Below are 15,848 nucleotides of genomic sequence, written 5' to 3'. Positions count from 1 at the left end.
TCACGAACATGATGAGAGGAGAGCAGGCACAGAGTTCTGATTAACATCTGGCCACAACTCAAGATTAGGGAGAAGACAGGGAGCGTGTCTTATTAGAACCATAACTCAGCTCTGGGCGAGGAGCCGAAATACCAAGTCCCATGACAGCGACCGCTGAGCGGAAACCGTCGCCGAGTCCCAGATCACGAGGCCACTTTGACTCATCTCTGAGCGGAAGTTGGAACACGAGACCTGTTTACCCCAGCTCGTGAGCTCAGCGCACGAGAGAGGTCATCATCCCGGCCACTCCCGGCAGAGAGCTGGCGACCAGTCCGCCTGCGCCGGGCGATCGCCACGAGCCGGTGCCCCAACCGTGTTCTCCGGCCGGGCCCGGAAACGGCGGCGAGCCCAGCGCGGCGCCGCCTCCCGTCGGGACCGCTGACACCGGGCCCTGTCGCCGGGACGGGGAGCGGCGCCGGCTTCCGGGAGGACGGCCCGTCCGCCGTCCAAGGTCGGCGGGACAGGCGGACCTCGCCGGGTCGGCTGCGCCCGGCTCCTCCCATCGCGAGGACTGGCATGCCCGGCTCCTCCCGGCCGACGCCTGTCCCGTCCCCAACACGGCCGGCCGCGCTGTCCCCGAGCTCGCTCCTCTCACCGCGAGGACTGGCATGCTCGGCGGCACGCAGCGTTCAGAGCGGGCGTGTCGGGTATGAGGGCCGGAGACATCGGACGCCTATACGGTTGCTCGGATTCGGGCCCGTCCACGGAATTCGGAAGTGCCGCTCTGGCAAGGACCTGGACCCCATGTTTTGACCCTCACCATGCATAACCCCGTCAGAACACTTACCAGGATTTGTGACCACCCTTTGGCGACAGTGCCGATCCTGAGACTCTCTCAGCATAGCACAGCTGACGCTGGCGGAGCCAGACCATGGCCTTGTTTCATAAAATGAAAGCGCGCATCTACCCACTTGATCTGCGTCATATGGACTCAAAGACCAATACAAAAACGGTCCAACCGACGCGCCCTATTCATCAACAACACAAAAATCGAGCGATAAAATATAATCTGGAAATGCGTAAGTTCATTGTGCCGATTCATGAAGCTACGTCAAGGCCGCGCGCCCCGGGCGGCGGTCGACACCGATGCGTAGAGAGCCGGCGGCCACGCGGCCGACCCACTTGGAGCAGTGGGCCTGACGCCCATCAGTGCCGGCGCACAGCCGGAAATGAGCTTTTTATTCGTTTTAAATGGCTTGTGGCTTTCTGAGGCTTTAGCCCCAAATCCACACCAAGTGGAGCTTTCGAGTGCGTGCCGAGACAATCACCCAAGTGTGTTTTGAAGTTAGCAGCAACTCCGTCTATGGAGGCCTAGATAGGTGTAATATTGGAGGCATCTTTTTCGTGCCACACAATGCCTTACAACTGCCCTATCGCTGCTGCCCCGTGCTACGCTGGCCCACTCCACTAAGCGGTCGGCCGGCCCCAGTAGAAAATAGAACGTGGCGCAATTATGTGATAAGGAGAGAAATAACATAAGAATAATAAGACTTCAAAACATCGTAGATACTACAGCACAGATATTGAGCACACCGCTATTAGCCAGAACCGCTTACTTTGATGTTATTTGCGTGCGCGGCGCTGCGCACACTCCACCGCTCTGTGCCTGTGTCCACGCCGCAGCCCCCGCCGCAGTCCTGCCCACCACTCGGCCGTCGATAGCAGACCCGGAAACGCTCACGGCCGCCGCTGGTCGCCAAGCTCGCGCTCCTATCACGGGGCTCTGACAGAGGGACAGGGCCGCGGCCGGCCGTCCTGCGCCGCTGGTCGCCCAGCTTGCGCTCTTATCATTCCCTCCGACGAAGGGACAGGACCACGACCACAGCTGGCCGCTCAGCTCCCGCTCCTGTCGCGCCCTCCGACGAAGGGACGGGGTGCTGGGGCCGGCCTGGCACGAGGGCCCAACATTTGAGGAGCGGCGGGTGGAGGGCACCACACGGCCGCGTGGGACTGATACAGCGCCATGTAAGGGACACGGTGGGTGGTCGGTCCCGCAGTGCCCCGACAGGCGTTACGTACAGCAGCTGCAGAAGCGACTCCCCCCCCCCCCCTCCCTCTCCGCCTGGAATCTGTACCATTTCAGGGTGGCCCACGGAATCCGTGCATTTTGCGGGCAGAGTTGTGGCGCAACTCTTAAGCAGCCAACCGGTCGGGCCCAGCTGCCGCTAAAGCCTGCCGTGTCGACTTTGCCAGGAACTCTGCCAGCCGGGACGCTGAGCTCGGTTCCCGATCCACATAGCGATTCAGGTGAAGTCGTGTGCACCGGGATACTGGGACCTCGTTACTGCGCCACGGCGAGCCAGGCGCGGTCGGTCGACTGCACACGACCAGCGGTGGCGAAGCATCGAATGAGTCAGGCAGAGGTTGGCCCAGTCCAAGGTCATTGGGTAACGCGGCATGCCGGTCACAGCAATGCACAGCACAGGGGCGGAGGGCTACGACACGCACCTATCGCAGAGTTCCAATTGATGCGCACGTCACGATGGCGGGATCACGGCACGTACGAGCCGCACGACACGTCAGGACACCGTCCAAGGTCAGAGGAGGGTCACGCCGGGGCCTGATCGTTCACGTTTACCGCGAGGCGTGCGCTATCGACAACGAGGATAAGATCTTTCGGTGGCTGCGAGCCCTCACAGGGCCGGCAACGGGCAGCTACGGAGGCGGCGACAAACGGCCAAGCTGCACGCGGACAGTAACGGTCTTCAGAAGGCCGACGAACGAAAAGCCAGGCCCTAATTGAGGCGTTTGGAACGAGCTCTCTTCCCTAATCAGACGCACGCGATGGGAAAAGCGCTGTATTCACTTGCCGGAAAAAACAGCCGGTAAATTGACCACGTCGGGAATTTTGGTCAAAGACACGATCATACACTTCACTTGTCCGGAGAGTGCAGCTTGCAGCGGCGTGTTATTCACACGCAAATGTACCTACATAAGGCATAATCTACACTAAAATGGTTAAGATGATGAACTTGATAACCTCTGGAAATCCCTGTGACGTCATTCCACAAACCTGTTGCACCCACTGGTCCTATTCGAATACATCTGGAGCCCATCGGACCAATTCACCGATTCACAACCATTGGAAATCTCAGTGACGTCACTCGAGAGAACCTCACAACCCGCGAACCCCGCTGTTCCGTGACGCGTTCAGCAGCGCATGCCTGGCTTCAGGCACCCAGTGCACGCACTCTCGTCGCCTGGATGCCCGATTTCCTACCAGAGTTTAAGGAAAAAAGCCGTGACTTTCAGCTGGCGCTTTCCCCCGTCAGCACGAAATTCGCTGAGAAACCGCGCCGAACAGACACTCGCTGCGTCAGAGGTGGCGCCGTCGGAGGCGACGCCGCCTGCAGCGCGGCCGACGGAGCGCAGCGGCCGTCGCGGCCCGCCGCGGCCGGCTGCGCGCACTCACCGCTCAATGATGAGATCGACCACGGCCCTCGCACTGGTAAAGCTGCGGTAGGTGGCGAGGAAGATGGTGATGTAGGTGGCGTCCAGCTCGCCCGAGTGCGAGCCCAGCGAGGCCACCAGGCGCTGCAGGGTGCCGGCCTTGATGAGCCGCACGCGCACCGTCTCCCACTCCAGGTGCGAGATCTCATCATCCGAGTCCTGCCGGCGCAGAGGCGGGCCCAGGGTTACGGTCGTGGCGGGCGCTGAAGCCAACGCAGGCGTCAGTCATGTGGCGAAGTAGAGACGCGTCGCCATTAAGTCATTTTGCCCAGGGTGTATGTACCACTGTCTTACGGGATGGGGACCAGCTCAAATTTTCACACGGCACTGTCTAGTAAATTCAAAATTGGTCGCAAACATACTGTATGCATACACACGAGACTACAGCCGACGGAGGTGGGTGATGCTCAGTGGTGGGCAGGGCGCGCCAAAAACTCAACCCGCTTATGTAACAGGATGTAGGGCGGTATGTTTCGCCTACTCCTCCGTGCTCTCCACGCTCGTTCCAATACTGCTGCGACGCACTCACAAGCTGCATTAGCGCGCGCATACTGTGTACATACAATCAGCACAGCCTTGAATAGGAAGCGGTGCCAAAGTTCGACACAACGCCGAAGCACGGACTTCAGGACAAACATTTCCTGAAAATGCATTCTCTGCACGTTGTACGTACGTCTAGGGCGTTCGCTGCGATTTTGGACCTGGTCTGCGGTGCGCCGTGGTTTTCCGACCTACGCTATCTGCATGACCAGCCCATCGCCTCGAACGTACCCGGCTTTGCAGAAACGAGCGAGAGCGAGCGAGCTCTGCACCGCAACGCCATCCGGCTGATCCACACAAAGCGCATGTTTGACTTTAATGCGAACTCCGCGGCGGCTTCCAGCACAAACATCCTACCCCGGCGTACCTAGCCGCAGACCCGTCCCCGCGTCTCCATCTCTGCCGCCCTGCGACGGCGGCGGCGGCGGCGGGGTGCGTGGGGCGTACCGGAGATGACTCAACAGCGCGGCCGTCCGGCGGCACGCCCCATTCTCCTCTGTTAACAATGCCCGGCCCGGCTGCACGATCCGTGCCCCAGAAACCGGTGCCGCTGACGAAAGCGGCCTCTAAGGCCGCGCCGAGCGGCGCTTGTTGTGACGGCGCGGGAATGCATTATCCCCGAGCACGAGAAGCGCCGGCGGCGCTCTGTCACAACGCGGCTCGGCGGCCGACTGCGGCGCAGACGGGCCGTGCCCCGAGACACCGTCCCGAGACAGGGCCGAGACCCGCCCGGCTCAGCGTCGGAAGCACGCTGCCGCTGTGGCGGGGTCTGAAGGGGCCCGTCGGCGGAACATGGAAATGAAATCCCGTGATAAACATGAACAATTGAAGGGAAACATGAATAAAGGGACGGGGAAGACGCACCATGAGTGGAGCTTATCGCAAGAATTCGGCCATCGATATTAAACAAAAGACAACACATACCATCACAGAGCTTTGCAGGAGGACCCTCTTGGAGAAAATGGTCGTCATAAGCACCCGGGGAGTCTCGACCACAACAGGCTCAATGCTCTAGGCATGGGCCGGGCCAGGGTTCGCTGCGGGCCACGCCCGGCGGTCAGTGGGCAAGAGTCGGAGGTCACGACCCGTGAACGCTGGCCGGTCAGCCGGCGAGGGAGCCGACGCTCGGCCGAGTACTTACACTGTCGGCTGCCGTGCGGCCCGGGTGATGGTAGCGCACCTTCTTGAGGTAGACGGAGCAGACGGCGTCGTCGCTCTTCTCGTCGCCCCACAGGCGCCACGACTGCTGCTGAAAGACCAGAAGCATTCCAGGTCATCATACGGCGGAGCCCCACACATTCCAGGTCACCACATGGCGGCGTCCCGGACATCGCAGGTCACCACGCGGCTGCGTCGCGGACATCTAAGGTCACCACACGGCGGCGTCCCGCATATCCAAGGTCACCACACGGCGACCTCCCGGACATCCCAGGTCACCACATGGCGGCGTCCCAGACATCCCAGGTCACCACATGGCGGTGTCCCAGACACCCCAGGTCACCCCACGGCGGCGCCCCGGACATCCTAGGTTACCACACGGCGTCATCCCGGACATCGCAGGTCACCACACGGCGGCGTTCCGGACATCCCAGGTCACCACACAGCAGCTCCCCGGACATTCCAGGTCACCACACGGCGGCGTCCCAGACATCGCAGGTCACCACACGGCGGCGTTCCGGACATCTCTGCCTCTCAGCACCGCCCCGGACACCGCCGGACGGGGCTCAGCCGCGCGCCAGCCGGCGTTAGCACGGCCGCTCATCACGCGGCCCGTTACGCGTCACACCGTCACGCCGGGGCCCGGGCCGAGGGGGTGGGCCGGCGCGCTGTTCCGCCCCAGCGGTCCGCACGCCCCGGTCCGCGCCGTGTGTCGCGCGAGGGCCGGGCGGGCCGGACCGGTGCGGTCGCGCCGAACCATGTGGTGGGGGCGGCCGCCATCTGCCGGCCGCCGCCGCCGAGCCGGCCCCAGAGCATATGGCGTCGCCAGACCCAGCAGCCCACCACCGCCGCATTCCGATGCGTCGTCCCGGCTCTGGGCACGCGTCCGCCGCTCTTGCGGCACGTGCGGACGCATTCGCAGCACGCATCCCTGCCGCATCACGTACTCGGTGCCAGCTAGTGTCGTAATGCCCACTGTTGGAAACGCACCCTGTGTTTTCCCCTCAGTCCGTGGTTTGACCAAGCCTCGTCGCTCAGCGGCGCAGACACACAAAAACACGCACCACGCATTGGGCCATGTCATCCAGCACATTATCTCATCGACGCCCCTGTCAGGGCGGACGGAGCTCTTCCTCTGCGGCGGATACAGCGATCCATTACGGACAGGCAGGACACGCCGCTGACGCGCTGAAGTGGTGCCCGGCGTGACTGGCACTGTTCCAGGGCCGTTTGGCGCGAGGGGAGACCGTCCCGCACCGGCGAGGCGTCGCGCAGAGCCACCACCGTCAGCGACCACCCGGATCAGCGACCGCGCGCTCGCGCTCAGGCCGCGCGGCCTTCCGACAGACGCCAACTGCGCAACGACGCCGCGGCCGTGTGGGGACGGCCTGCAGCAGCGCCGCGGCCGTGAAGAGACGCCTCGCAGCAGCGCCGCGGCCGTGAAGGGACGGCCCGCAGCGGCGCCGCGGGCGTGAGGGGACGCCTCGCAGCGGCGCCGCGGGCGTGAGGGGACGGCCCGCAGCGGCGCCGCGGGCGTGAGGGGACGGCTCGCAGAGGTGGCGAGGAGCCGCCGCTCAGCCGCGCGTTGTGACGGCCTCTCCCGCACATGACTCTAACTCAGCCGGCCCCGCGCAGAGTCGTCAGCTCGACCGGCGCGCGCGATCGTCCGCAAGATGCGCGAACAGATGTCATACGGACAAAGCCGCCAAATGCCGCCGTCACGCCGCGGCGTAGCGGACCCACGTCTCCAGTCCGATTCGTTCCCTCAGATTTATGGTCTTGACGCGCTGAAAGACCCGATGGGTAGGAATCTTAACGAACCATTCAGGACGCGTCATACGCTACATGAACGGACTGCTTCGATCTCCTACAAGTGTTCCCATCAGTTCGAGTCCGTTCGCCACCGTCAAAACGGCTGACCCTGACACATGCAATCTCGACAGCGTGCGAAACGCCATACTGGAGGGGTTTCACTCGGTATGTTCCATAAGTTAGCCGCTCTGAATTTGCCCGTATGCCCGTCAAATGATGGCTGATGTCTGCGCAGATCCAAAAACAGGTCAACCATCCGAAGCTCGTCCCGGTTCGCCTGCATGTTCCGGTGAACACCTGATCATGCATCGTGGCCTTCATCCAACAAATCGCAAAATTTTCTAGTTTGACCATCGATCTGAGGCAGGGGCACACGAAACCAAGCTTATGTGCTTGCACACAATACGCCGTCTTGCACCGAATCAACCCGTCCCTCAACGATCCAGCTTAAGTTCCATCCGCGCTGTGTTGCCCGCGTAACAAGACCGTCTGGATCAATGGCAACAGATGACGCATCTGGGCAGCTTAGTTGGACGCTGATCGCGTTGCTTTTTAGCCCAATCGAACTAGCCATGATTTGCATAGCGCATAAACGTCCGTCCATTAGACCTTTAAATTGCTCGAAAGCGTTCGGCTCATCGGGCCATGGAAAAGAACGTTCCGCGGTTTAAACATATATTGTGTGGCTGACTAAGGGTCAGCACTGCACACCAAGTTCGTCTAGCACGGCTGTCGTCAACTGACAGGTACATCGGACTTTGTCTACGATTCATATTCACAAGTTGCACCTTCCAAAAATACTCCTGACTGGTGACTGTGGTAGCCAGTGAGGTAGCCAGTGGACAACGATTCCTGCCAAGATGTTATCAAAGCAGGACTTCTTCATGATTCTGTCACATGTCCGTCAAGCTCGCCAGCCTGTCGGGGTGAGTCTTGTTTTATAGCCTCATGGCCGTCTTGGTGTCTCCTAACGGTCTTGGACCCTCGAAAAACCGAACGTTTAGGGGACGAACGTTGCCTCGCGATCCCATCACGTACGTGTCAGCGACATCCAGCCAGTTCCGGAGCCAAATGTAAAATGCGAGCGCAAAATACCGTACACAATAGTTATCATCTATCGCTGCACTAGGGCCGAAAAACCTTCCAAAGGGCTTTGCTTATAATGCTTTTGGACATTCGTTCCTGCGCCTGCCCACCAACGTCACGTGATCGGTGCGTGTATCCGCGCTCCGTAGGTGCAGCGACTGCCCTTTCGACTGGACTGGGCTTTCTGGCTCGCACATGGTACAAGTGATGGCGGCGTCTCAGCTGGGCGAGACAGTGTCTCCGTGCAAGCAGGTGCTGGGGTCGGCAGAGGTCGCGTGACGTCACAGTTGACTGGGATCGTGCCGCGTAACGCCCAGTGTCCGGTCGTAGACAAACAGATAGCTTTTTCATAAACTGACGGATAATTTTTCGGCCACACTGATTTTTGGTCATCTACTCTTAACTTCGATGTGGGCTAGAATGAAACACACCTTAATCATAATTTACATCCATTTCATTTACATTTTCACTAATGCATTCTACGAACAGCAGAAAAAACGGGTGTGAAGGAGGGCACAAATATCAGTTTGTGTACTGTTTACCAGGTGTTGGGGACCGGAGGTGGTCAGGCGCCGACGTCACAGGTGGGTGGGACGCCGGCACCTGGCCCGCGCCAGGTGCCGACGGCCGCCGGGGGAGGGGGAGGGGCACCCAAGGTCGGAAGCCCTGACCCGACCAAGGGCTTCACGTGCCACGCCGACGGACACCCGCGGGTTTTTCAAGCACCTGGCTTCCGTCCCAGCGACACACAGAACGGGGGACGAGCGTGGATGGGGAGGGGGGGGGGGGAGCAGGACAAGGGGGTGCGGCACCACCCCACTCGACATCCGGCTCGCGCCCACACTCACCGGGCTCTGGTAGACGTACCAGCGCGACGCGCCGCGGTCGGCGCTGCGGGTCGTGGCGCTCGTTGATCCACACCGTGCTACCGGCCGTCTCGTCGCCCTCGACAGGTACATACCACAGGCTTCGGGCGCTCGAGCGGCGGCGCCGCTCGGTGCCGCCGCCCGGCAGCGTCTCGGCCAGCGCCTCGGCCAGCGCCTCGCCCAGCGACGGGCGCCGGCCGCCGCCCGGCATGGCGGCGCCCCACACCAGCGCTCTCGCGCCGCCGCCGCTCTCGCGCGCTCGCCGGCCGCCGGCGCAGCTGCCGTCACTTCTCACGACACCGGCGCCGCGCTCTTCCGGCCTCTCACGCAGGCGGCGGGCTCCCGGCGCTCGCGCCGCCCCGGCCACCGGAGCGCCACTGCCGCGTCGTGGCCCGGCGCGTGACTAACAGCGGCGCGGCCGGCGGGGCAGCACGTCCGGACGGCGACCCGCCCCCGTCCGGTCGGCGCGGCACGGTGACGCACGACCCGCGGCGGGGGCGTCCCCGTCCCGCGCGTGGCGCGGCACCCCTCACGCACGGCCGGCTCCCACGGGCGCCGGCGCCTCCGCGTCCTCCACGTCACGGTCTGGCGACTGCGCCGCGCCCGCCGCTGAGCCGCCTCCCCGACGCACCTGTCGCCGCCGCGTCGACCACTGAGGCGCCACCAGCGCAGGTGGCGCCCCGGGCAAGAGAGCGGTGCGCCAGGACCGCTGGAGTGGCCGCCGGTGGCCGGGTGAGGACAATCCCCCGCCGTCAGAACGCTTCCGCGGACATTTGTCTGGCTTGGTTGCCGCTTAGAGGCAACTGATCGCATGCCACCTGCCATGGCTTGTCTGGCTTGGTTGCCGCTTAGAGCCAGCTGATCGCATGCCACCTGCCACGGCATGCAGTGCGCATTCGGAAGTCTCTTTACCTGTACGAAAACCAGCCGCCTTGTCTTTCTGGGCGAATCTCGGCAGCGTTGCGTAGTGAGTGGTAAATGTCGGCATTGCTCGGTCACTTCTTTTCTGGGCCCGGCATTCAGCTGTTCATGCTAGGCAAACCCGGCATAGAACAAACTGCCTGGTGTAATCTCTCGTACGAACTACAGTCACTATTACCTGAACTGATACCCTGTCTGGTACAATCTAACGTCGTAGGAGCTACAGACGCTTTTTACCTGCACTGAGGCCTTGAACTTGGCATTGTTTACATAAACAATACAATATGCAATGCTGCAGCTCAGATGACTGATATCGCGTAAACCGTGGCCAACTGAAACGCTCAGCACAGATGATGCCCTCACGAACATACCCACGTAATTCAAACTCGTGCGCACGTTTCTACCTGACGCAGCTCGAACGTAGCTCTACCAAAAACTTATAAAGCATCCAGAGCCCTCGGTCGGTGCGCAAATGCCTTCACGCCGACCAAAGCCAACAACTTTTTGCCGTGCGAGGCACGCATGCATTGCACAGTTTTGCAAATAATTAAAAACGCGGCGTGCGGCGATACGCGGCGTGCGGCGATACGCGCCGCCACGTTCTCTTGTGTGGGCCACCACCACAACAGGTCATCAAAAATGCGGCCCACGTGCCGCGCCGTGCGCTGGTCGGCGGCGAGCGTCCGACACGCGGTGAACGCCAGCAAGCGAAAAGCGGCTATCGCACGGCCCATGCGCCGGGGCCGATCATTTCACGTCGCCCTGACAGCTTTAAACGAATAAATGACCAAATATATGATAATAAAATATATTATAATAAATAATAATAAATGACCAAAGCGTCTGCGGCAGACTGACATCGTCCCAGAGCGTGGCCGGCTGAAAATCTGCGCCCTCCGTCCGCCGCCCGCATCAGGCAAGACGCTGGCGCTGCGTGCTGATAAGCCATCGATGACGTCGCCCCGGCCCATGACGTCACCTCCGGCCGATGACGTCACGGCAGCGCGTCACGGCCTCCGCGCGGGTCCGTGAACCGTGACCGGCCGGCCCAAGGTTCTCCGCCCGTGCCGGGAGGTTGCCGCGCGCCTTTGTTCGGGCCGGCCGGCCGCGGCCCGTTGCACCTCGCAGTCTTGGTGACAGCCGGGGCTGGCCGACGCTGTCAGAATCGCAGGATTTAGCGGCTTTTCTGTGGCAAACCTGCATCCTATGACCTTCGGGACAAAGGATCAGGGAGGGGATGGCTTATGCGGTTGTCTGTTATATTGGTTACATCTGGGTGCAAAAAAACAGCCGCTCAGCTAGTGTGTATATATATATATATATATATATATATATATATATACAGGGTAGCTGCTATATAGAGCTGTCGATATGTTAATGGCAAAGACGGCCATATATATATATATATATATATATATATATATATATATATATATATCACTAACTTGCATGCGATGCGTCCACAAACCATGTAGGTACTGCACCGCCAGAAGAAATGAGGCATGCCAGCCTGGTCTATTAGCCTCCTGCCTGCGCCTACACGCGCCAGTGCCGACTTATCATCTACAGATGCTGTCGATCACCACCACCGGGAAGAATTTGTCCGGCACGGGTTCGCGGGATTCACGCCCGTGCCGCCAGAGGGGAGCTGATGCCGTCGTCGCACCGATCAGAGCGTCGTTAATGTTGGGCCTCTATGGGCCCAACGTCGTTACGTTGGGCCCAGAGCGTCGTTTACGCTTGGGCCTCACTTGCAGCTCCATTATCACCACAGCCGTCACGCACCTGCCGTCGCTCGCCGGACTCCAGGCGGGCGCACCAACAGCACAGAAACGGGGCCGTGGAGGAGGAAGCAGGAACGTAGCCGCTCAAATATGGGTCAGAAACGCGGTCGTGGGAGAACACACGACCATGACAGCACGGCTTATCGAGGGCCTCGTGATCGATTGAACGTGGTTGAATGCAAAATGTTGAATAGCGAAAGAAGGTCGGCATCATTGAAAGTGAGTCATCGTTATTCGTGCATCCGAAGAGGAACGCCAACGGATTAGTTTCAATACCGGTACGATAAATGTTGCGTGATAGACGAGAGTAAACAGATAAGGATCACGCACCCATTACAGCAATGGGTCATGGTTATTCAAGGAAGGCACAAATACGCCCAAACGCGGATGAAGCCAGAGGAGAAAGATGATGGCCAACGGACTCATGACGCTCCCTTACGAAACGTACAACATTCGGGGATGGAGGGAAACTATCTCATAAATGCGCTCAATGAGTCTCGCTTGACGCCGCTCATTGCAGCACACCAACTTCATAATAAGAGGCCCCCAAGGAACAAAACAGGAAAGATGGCGACCTGTGCGAGTCTATCGCTGCTGCCCGCTAGAGGCGCTCACGAGTTCTCCCGCTCGGCTCGCCCCCGCTCGGTGAGCAGATGCAATCAGCTGACAGATTGTCCCCAAGTTTGAATTAATGGGGTGAGTGCCGCTGCTTGCAACGTACCATGACTGAGAGACGCAGAAACGTTACATGCGAACAAGAACGTCTTGACCACTTGATGTTTGGAACAGTGGAAACATTTTGTCAGGTGTTCCCATGACACGCTATGGTGTAATGTTGGGTGCCGATTGCTGGGGAGGTGTGCTCCTGACAGGTACCACCCGGCCTGCATACGATTCCACCAGAGAGGAAAACAGCATCACCAATACAAATACTGAAACCGGTCGTCTCCTTCTTTAAAGCCGCAAGAAAAGTGAAGCCAATCTCTGATCCCGCCTACAGCGAGAAGAAAATGCGCAATTTGGAAAGCCTGGTTTAAGTTACGTTGCAGCCGCAGCCGCAGCCGCACCTACTTCCTATCCTGTGTGCGTGCTTAGACGTAATTATACGGACGGATGGAACATCAACAAATGATGAAGTAATCCTCGGGATCCTTGAGATATTCTCGTCCATTAATGACAAACACCACACCAACATTGCATCAATGAGGTGCAGCTTAAGCGATGCAAAGAAAAACAGCGACAACAGCATGATCATATGACGACGAAGGGCGCGCCGTGATCGTCGAACGGTAACTATGCATCGGAAGAGCTGGATTTGAACAAGCAGCTCTCGTCAGTTTTACGACTGACGGAAAATTACAAGCCACTGGATCCTTTTGCCAATGCATCATCGTTTAAAAAGAAAACTTTTTGATCCCTGTGTCCCGTGACACTGACCTCACCCTGATAGTCGACATCAGCCAAACCGACCTGCTCGCCGGCCCCTGGTGCAGCATTACTGCAGTGCACAGCATTGCAACTAGCGGGTGGCACGCGGGCACACCCAGAACGGGGTCTGCAGAACCCACAAGATGCTCACGTAATCTTTTTGCAAAGCATCCCCACTCGTGAGTCTGTCTTCAGAGAACACATGGTCTGACGTGATACCTCACCAGCCTGGATTTATGAAGGATTCTTAGACATCATAAAGTAGTACTATGGCACCGCGTAAGCTCACCACAGCTAACACCAGGCACCAGCGATAGGCTCGCAGCTGCGGCCGGGGTCTCTGCTTTGTAACCGGGGCTTGAGAGCTTCACCGCGAGATGGCGGCATACTTTGTCGCCACGACCACGAGTGCCGCCCGTCCCGATCGATGCGAAACAACCTTCCATAAAGCCAGAGGACTAAGGCGTACCAAAAAGGTTTCTCGATTTGTCGATCCCAGAAAAACTCAAACAACTCTGATTTCAAAGACACCTTTTCAACAAATCCAACTGAACTATCTCCATCTGTTTACCTTTACCCTCGGCTGTGACATTAGGGGGCACAACACTCATGACGGCAATATTACTGCTGCGATCTGGCCGTCAATCCCAACCCAGACCAAGACATTTCTTACGCAATAATCGCAATATCCATGAGGATTTTTGGCGACAAGAAAGATATCGCATGAGCCTGGAGAGGGTGCAAGAGCTTTTATGGGCTCAACTCATGGCGTTTCTTCGGTACACCCTACGACTTTAACACAGTGATATTCAAAAGATGGGTCATTGCCCAAATCCAGGTCGTTTGGCTTTTCGGTTGGGTTGCTAATACTACACTCCGCAGTTGATAACCCTATAAATTTGAAAATGCGACGAGTTTGGGTCAAACCAAGTCACCGTCTGCATTCGCAAACAGAAGCATAATCTGAGCATCTGCTGGAACCGATTGCTACTCAATAGGCGGATGCCATTTGGAACATAATGGTCATCACCGCTGAGCCGCTGTCAGTGACCCAGGGTCATGTTTGGAAGAAAAATGCTGTTTTTCACCCCTCAATTCCGCAAAATGCGCGCCAAAATGCCGAATCATTTCAACAAGCGCTCATGTCAAGTCAGCTCCGTTGCGAAACAACATACATGCTATCTATCAGCCAACCAGCAGTACGAAACAGGGTTTACACTCCACATCCCAAAGGCAGCTACAAGCAGTTCATGATGCTGCTGCACGTAACCACCTAGCTCAACGGCCGCCGACTCTCGCAGGTTAGGCTCTTGATCAAAAACCCAATGTACGTCGGGTACTGAGGCAAGTACGTAAAACTAAGGCAAATTCGAGATGTTCGTCCTTGATTTCAGTTATATACACATGACTGCGCTCCGCGCACGTACTCTGATAAAATGAGCCTCGGGCGGTTCGTAGCGTGCCATTGAGTTTGAGCTTGAAAAAGGCCGAACACCACTAATCTAAGGTGTCAAAACAGGACAGGTCAGTCGATCCAAACACAAATCCTTTCGTGCCTATCTTGGGCATAACACCGCTTTCCGTGTTACACGTGGTTCACTATGTTTGTTGAGGTCAGCCAGCTTTGCGCCGATACCACCAGTTTTGGAAGCCACGACCACGCATCTGGCGATTTCACGCCTACTATCGCCGTGTCGTAATTGGCCTGTTCAAATCGAGAGCGCTGTGTGGGGGCAGCACACAGCCCGCGCGTGCAGCACGTTGCCCGTAATTACCAACGGCGAGGGCGGCGGCTTGACTCCTGACGCCCGGCAGTTACCGGCGCCATCTTCGGTGTTACGACGGGCAACGCCGGCTCGGCATCGAATCCGGCCGCCGCTCCGCCCCGTTACAGTACAATGCGGCGGCGCCGTACGGCGGCACGGCGGGCGTGAAGCCAGGCGGGACCCGGTGGCCGTATCACGAACATTGGTTTTCATCGGTTCGTCGTTCGGGTTTCGTGGACTAGCTGTCGCTTCGCCTGGAACTGTACGAGTTCAGTGCGTACTACTTCAGCACCATGGTACTACTTCAGGCCACAGCGTACTACTTCAGGCCATGGGCAAACGCGCCACGTCCTTTCACGCAAGGCTTCAGTCGTCACATTTCCGTGAACATTGATATCACAATGCAAACCAATAACGCCTCACGGTGTTTGTCACATTTCATGTCTCACTTACCCCGGACGTTCCCGTCCTTCGACATGCTTCCCACCAGCTGGATGCGCATATCTCACAGGAAGTTGGGCTCGTCTACGCCCCGCGCCAGATCGTGTGTGACGTCACGCCTGATCGGCGCCAGGGGTGTGCAGTCAGCCGCTGCTGGACAGCGGCCTCGAGTCGTTCCCGTTCCCAGTTCCGCCCGAGCTCTCGCTCAGTCCCTGACTTCAATGCGGCGGCTGCCGCGCTGGGTGGAATTCGAACATGAATTGGACGCAGCTGAACGAATGGGCTCATTCTCGAGAATGACATGCCGAAGCTGAAGAAAGGCCCGCGACTTGCAGTCGGTCGGTTTGACCTAACAAGTGCAAGAAAACTTCAACCTGTTTCACCCGTTAGCAGCGTCGTCTAATGACGAGAGAGATAACGAGTGTGAAAGGAGTGGCGGCAGGCCTGGGGCTACCCTCCCCTGCCCTGGTTGACCCTGCCAGTTGTTCTCCGGCAGTGACGTGGTCAGCAGCACCGCGAGAGATCGAACCATCCAAGGGAAGACAGCGGCTCGAGGC

At 58.8% G+C, this 15,848-nt stretch overlaps 1 protein-coding gene across 1 annotated transcript in view; it reads right to left on the bottom strand.

Annotated features, from left to right (window-relative positions):
• The window catches only part of LOC119102869 (ral guanine nucleotide dissociation stimulator-like 1), a 30,612-nt gene extending 18,503 nt beyond the window's left edge, over positions 1-12,109 (bottom strand). The window contains exons 1-4 of the mRNA XM_037226320.1: positions 12,096-12,109; positions 8,934-8,976; positions 5,171-5,278; positions 3,452-3,648 (exon numbers count right to left, since the gene is read on the bottom strand). Coding sequence (XP_037082215.1) covers positions 3,452-3,648; positions 5,171-5,278; positions 8,934-8,976; positions 12,096-12,109 — 362 coding nt within the window. The remainder of the gene's footprint in view (positions 1-3,451; positions 3,649-5,170; positions 5,279-8,933; positions 8,977-12,095) is intronic.
• Positions 12,110-15,848: the final 3,739 nt, after the last annotated feature.

Source organism: Pollicipes pollicipes, unplaced genomic scaffold (assembly GCF_011947565.3).
Source record: "Pollicipes pollicipes isolate AB1234 unplaced genomic scaffold, Ppol_2.1 Scaffold_5724;HRSCAF=6776_pilon_pilon_pilon, whole genome shotgun sequence".
NCBI lineage: Eukaryota > Metazoa > Arthropoda > Thecostraca > Pollicipedomorpha > Pollicipedidae > Pollicipes > Pollicipes pollicipes.
The sequence above is the reverse complement of the archived record's forward strand: the minus strand, read 5'-3'. Positions and strand labels throughout refer to the sequence as shown.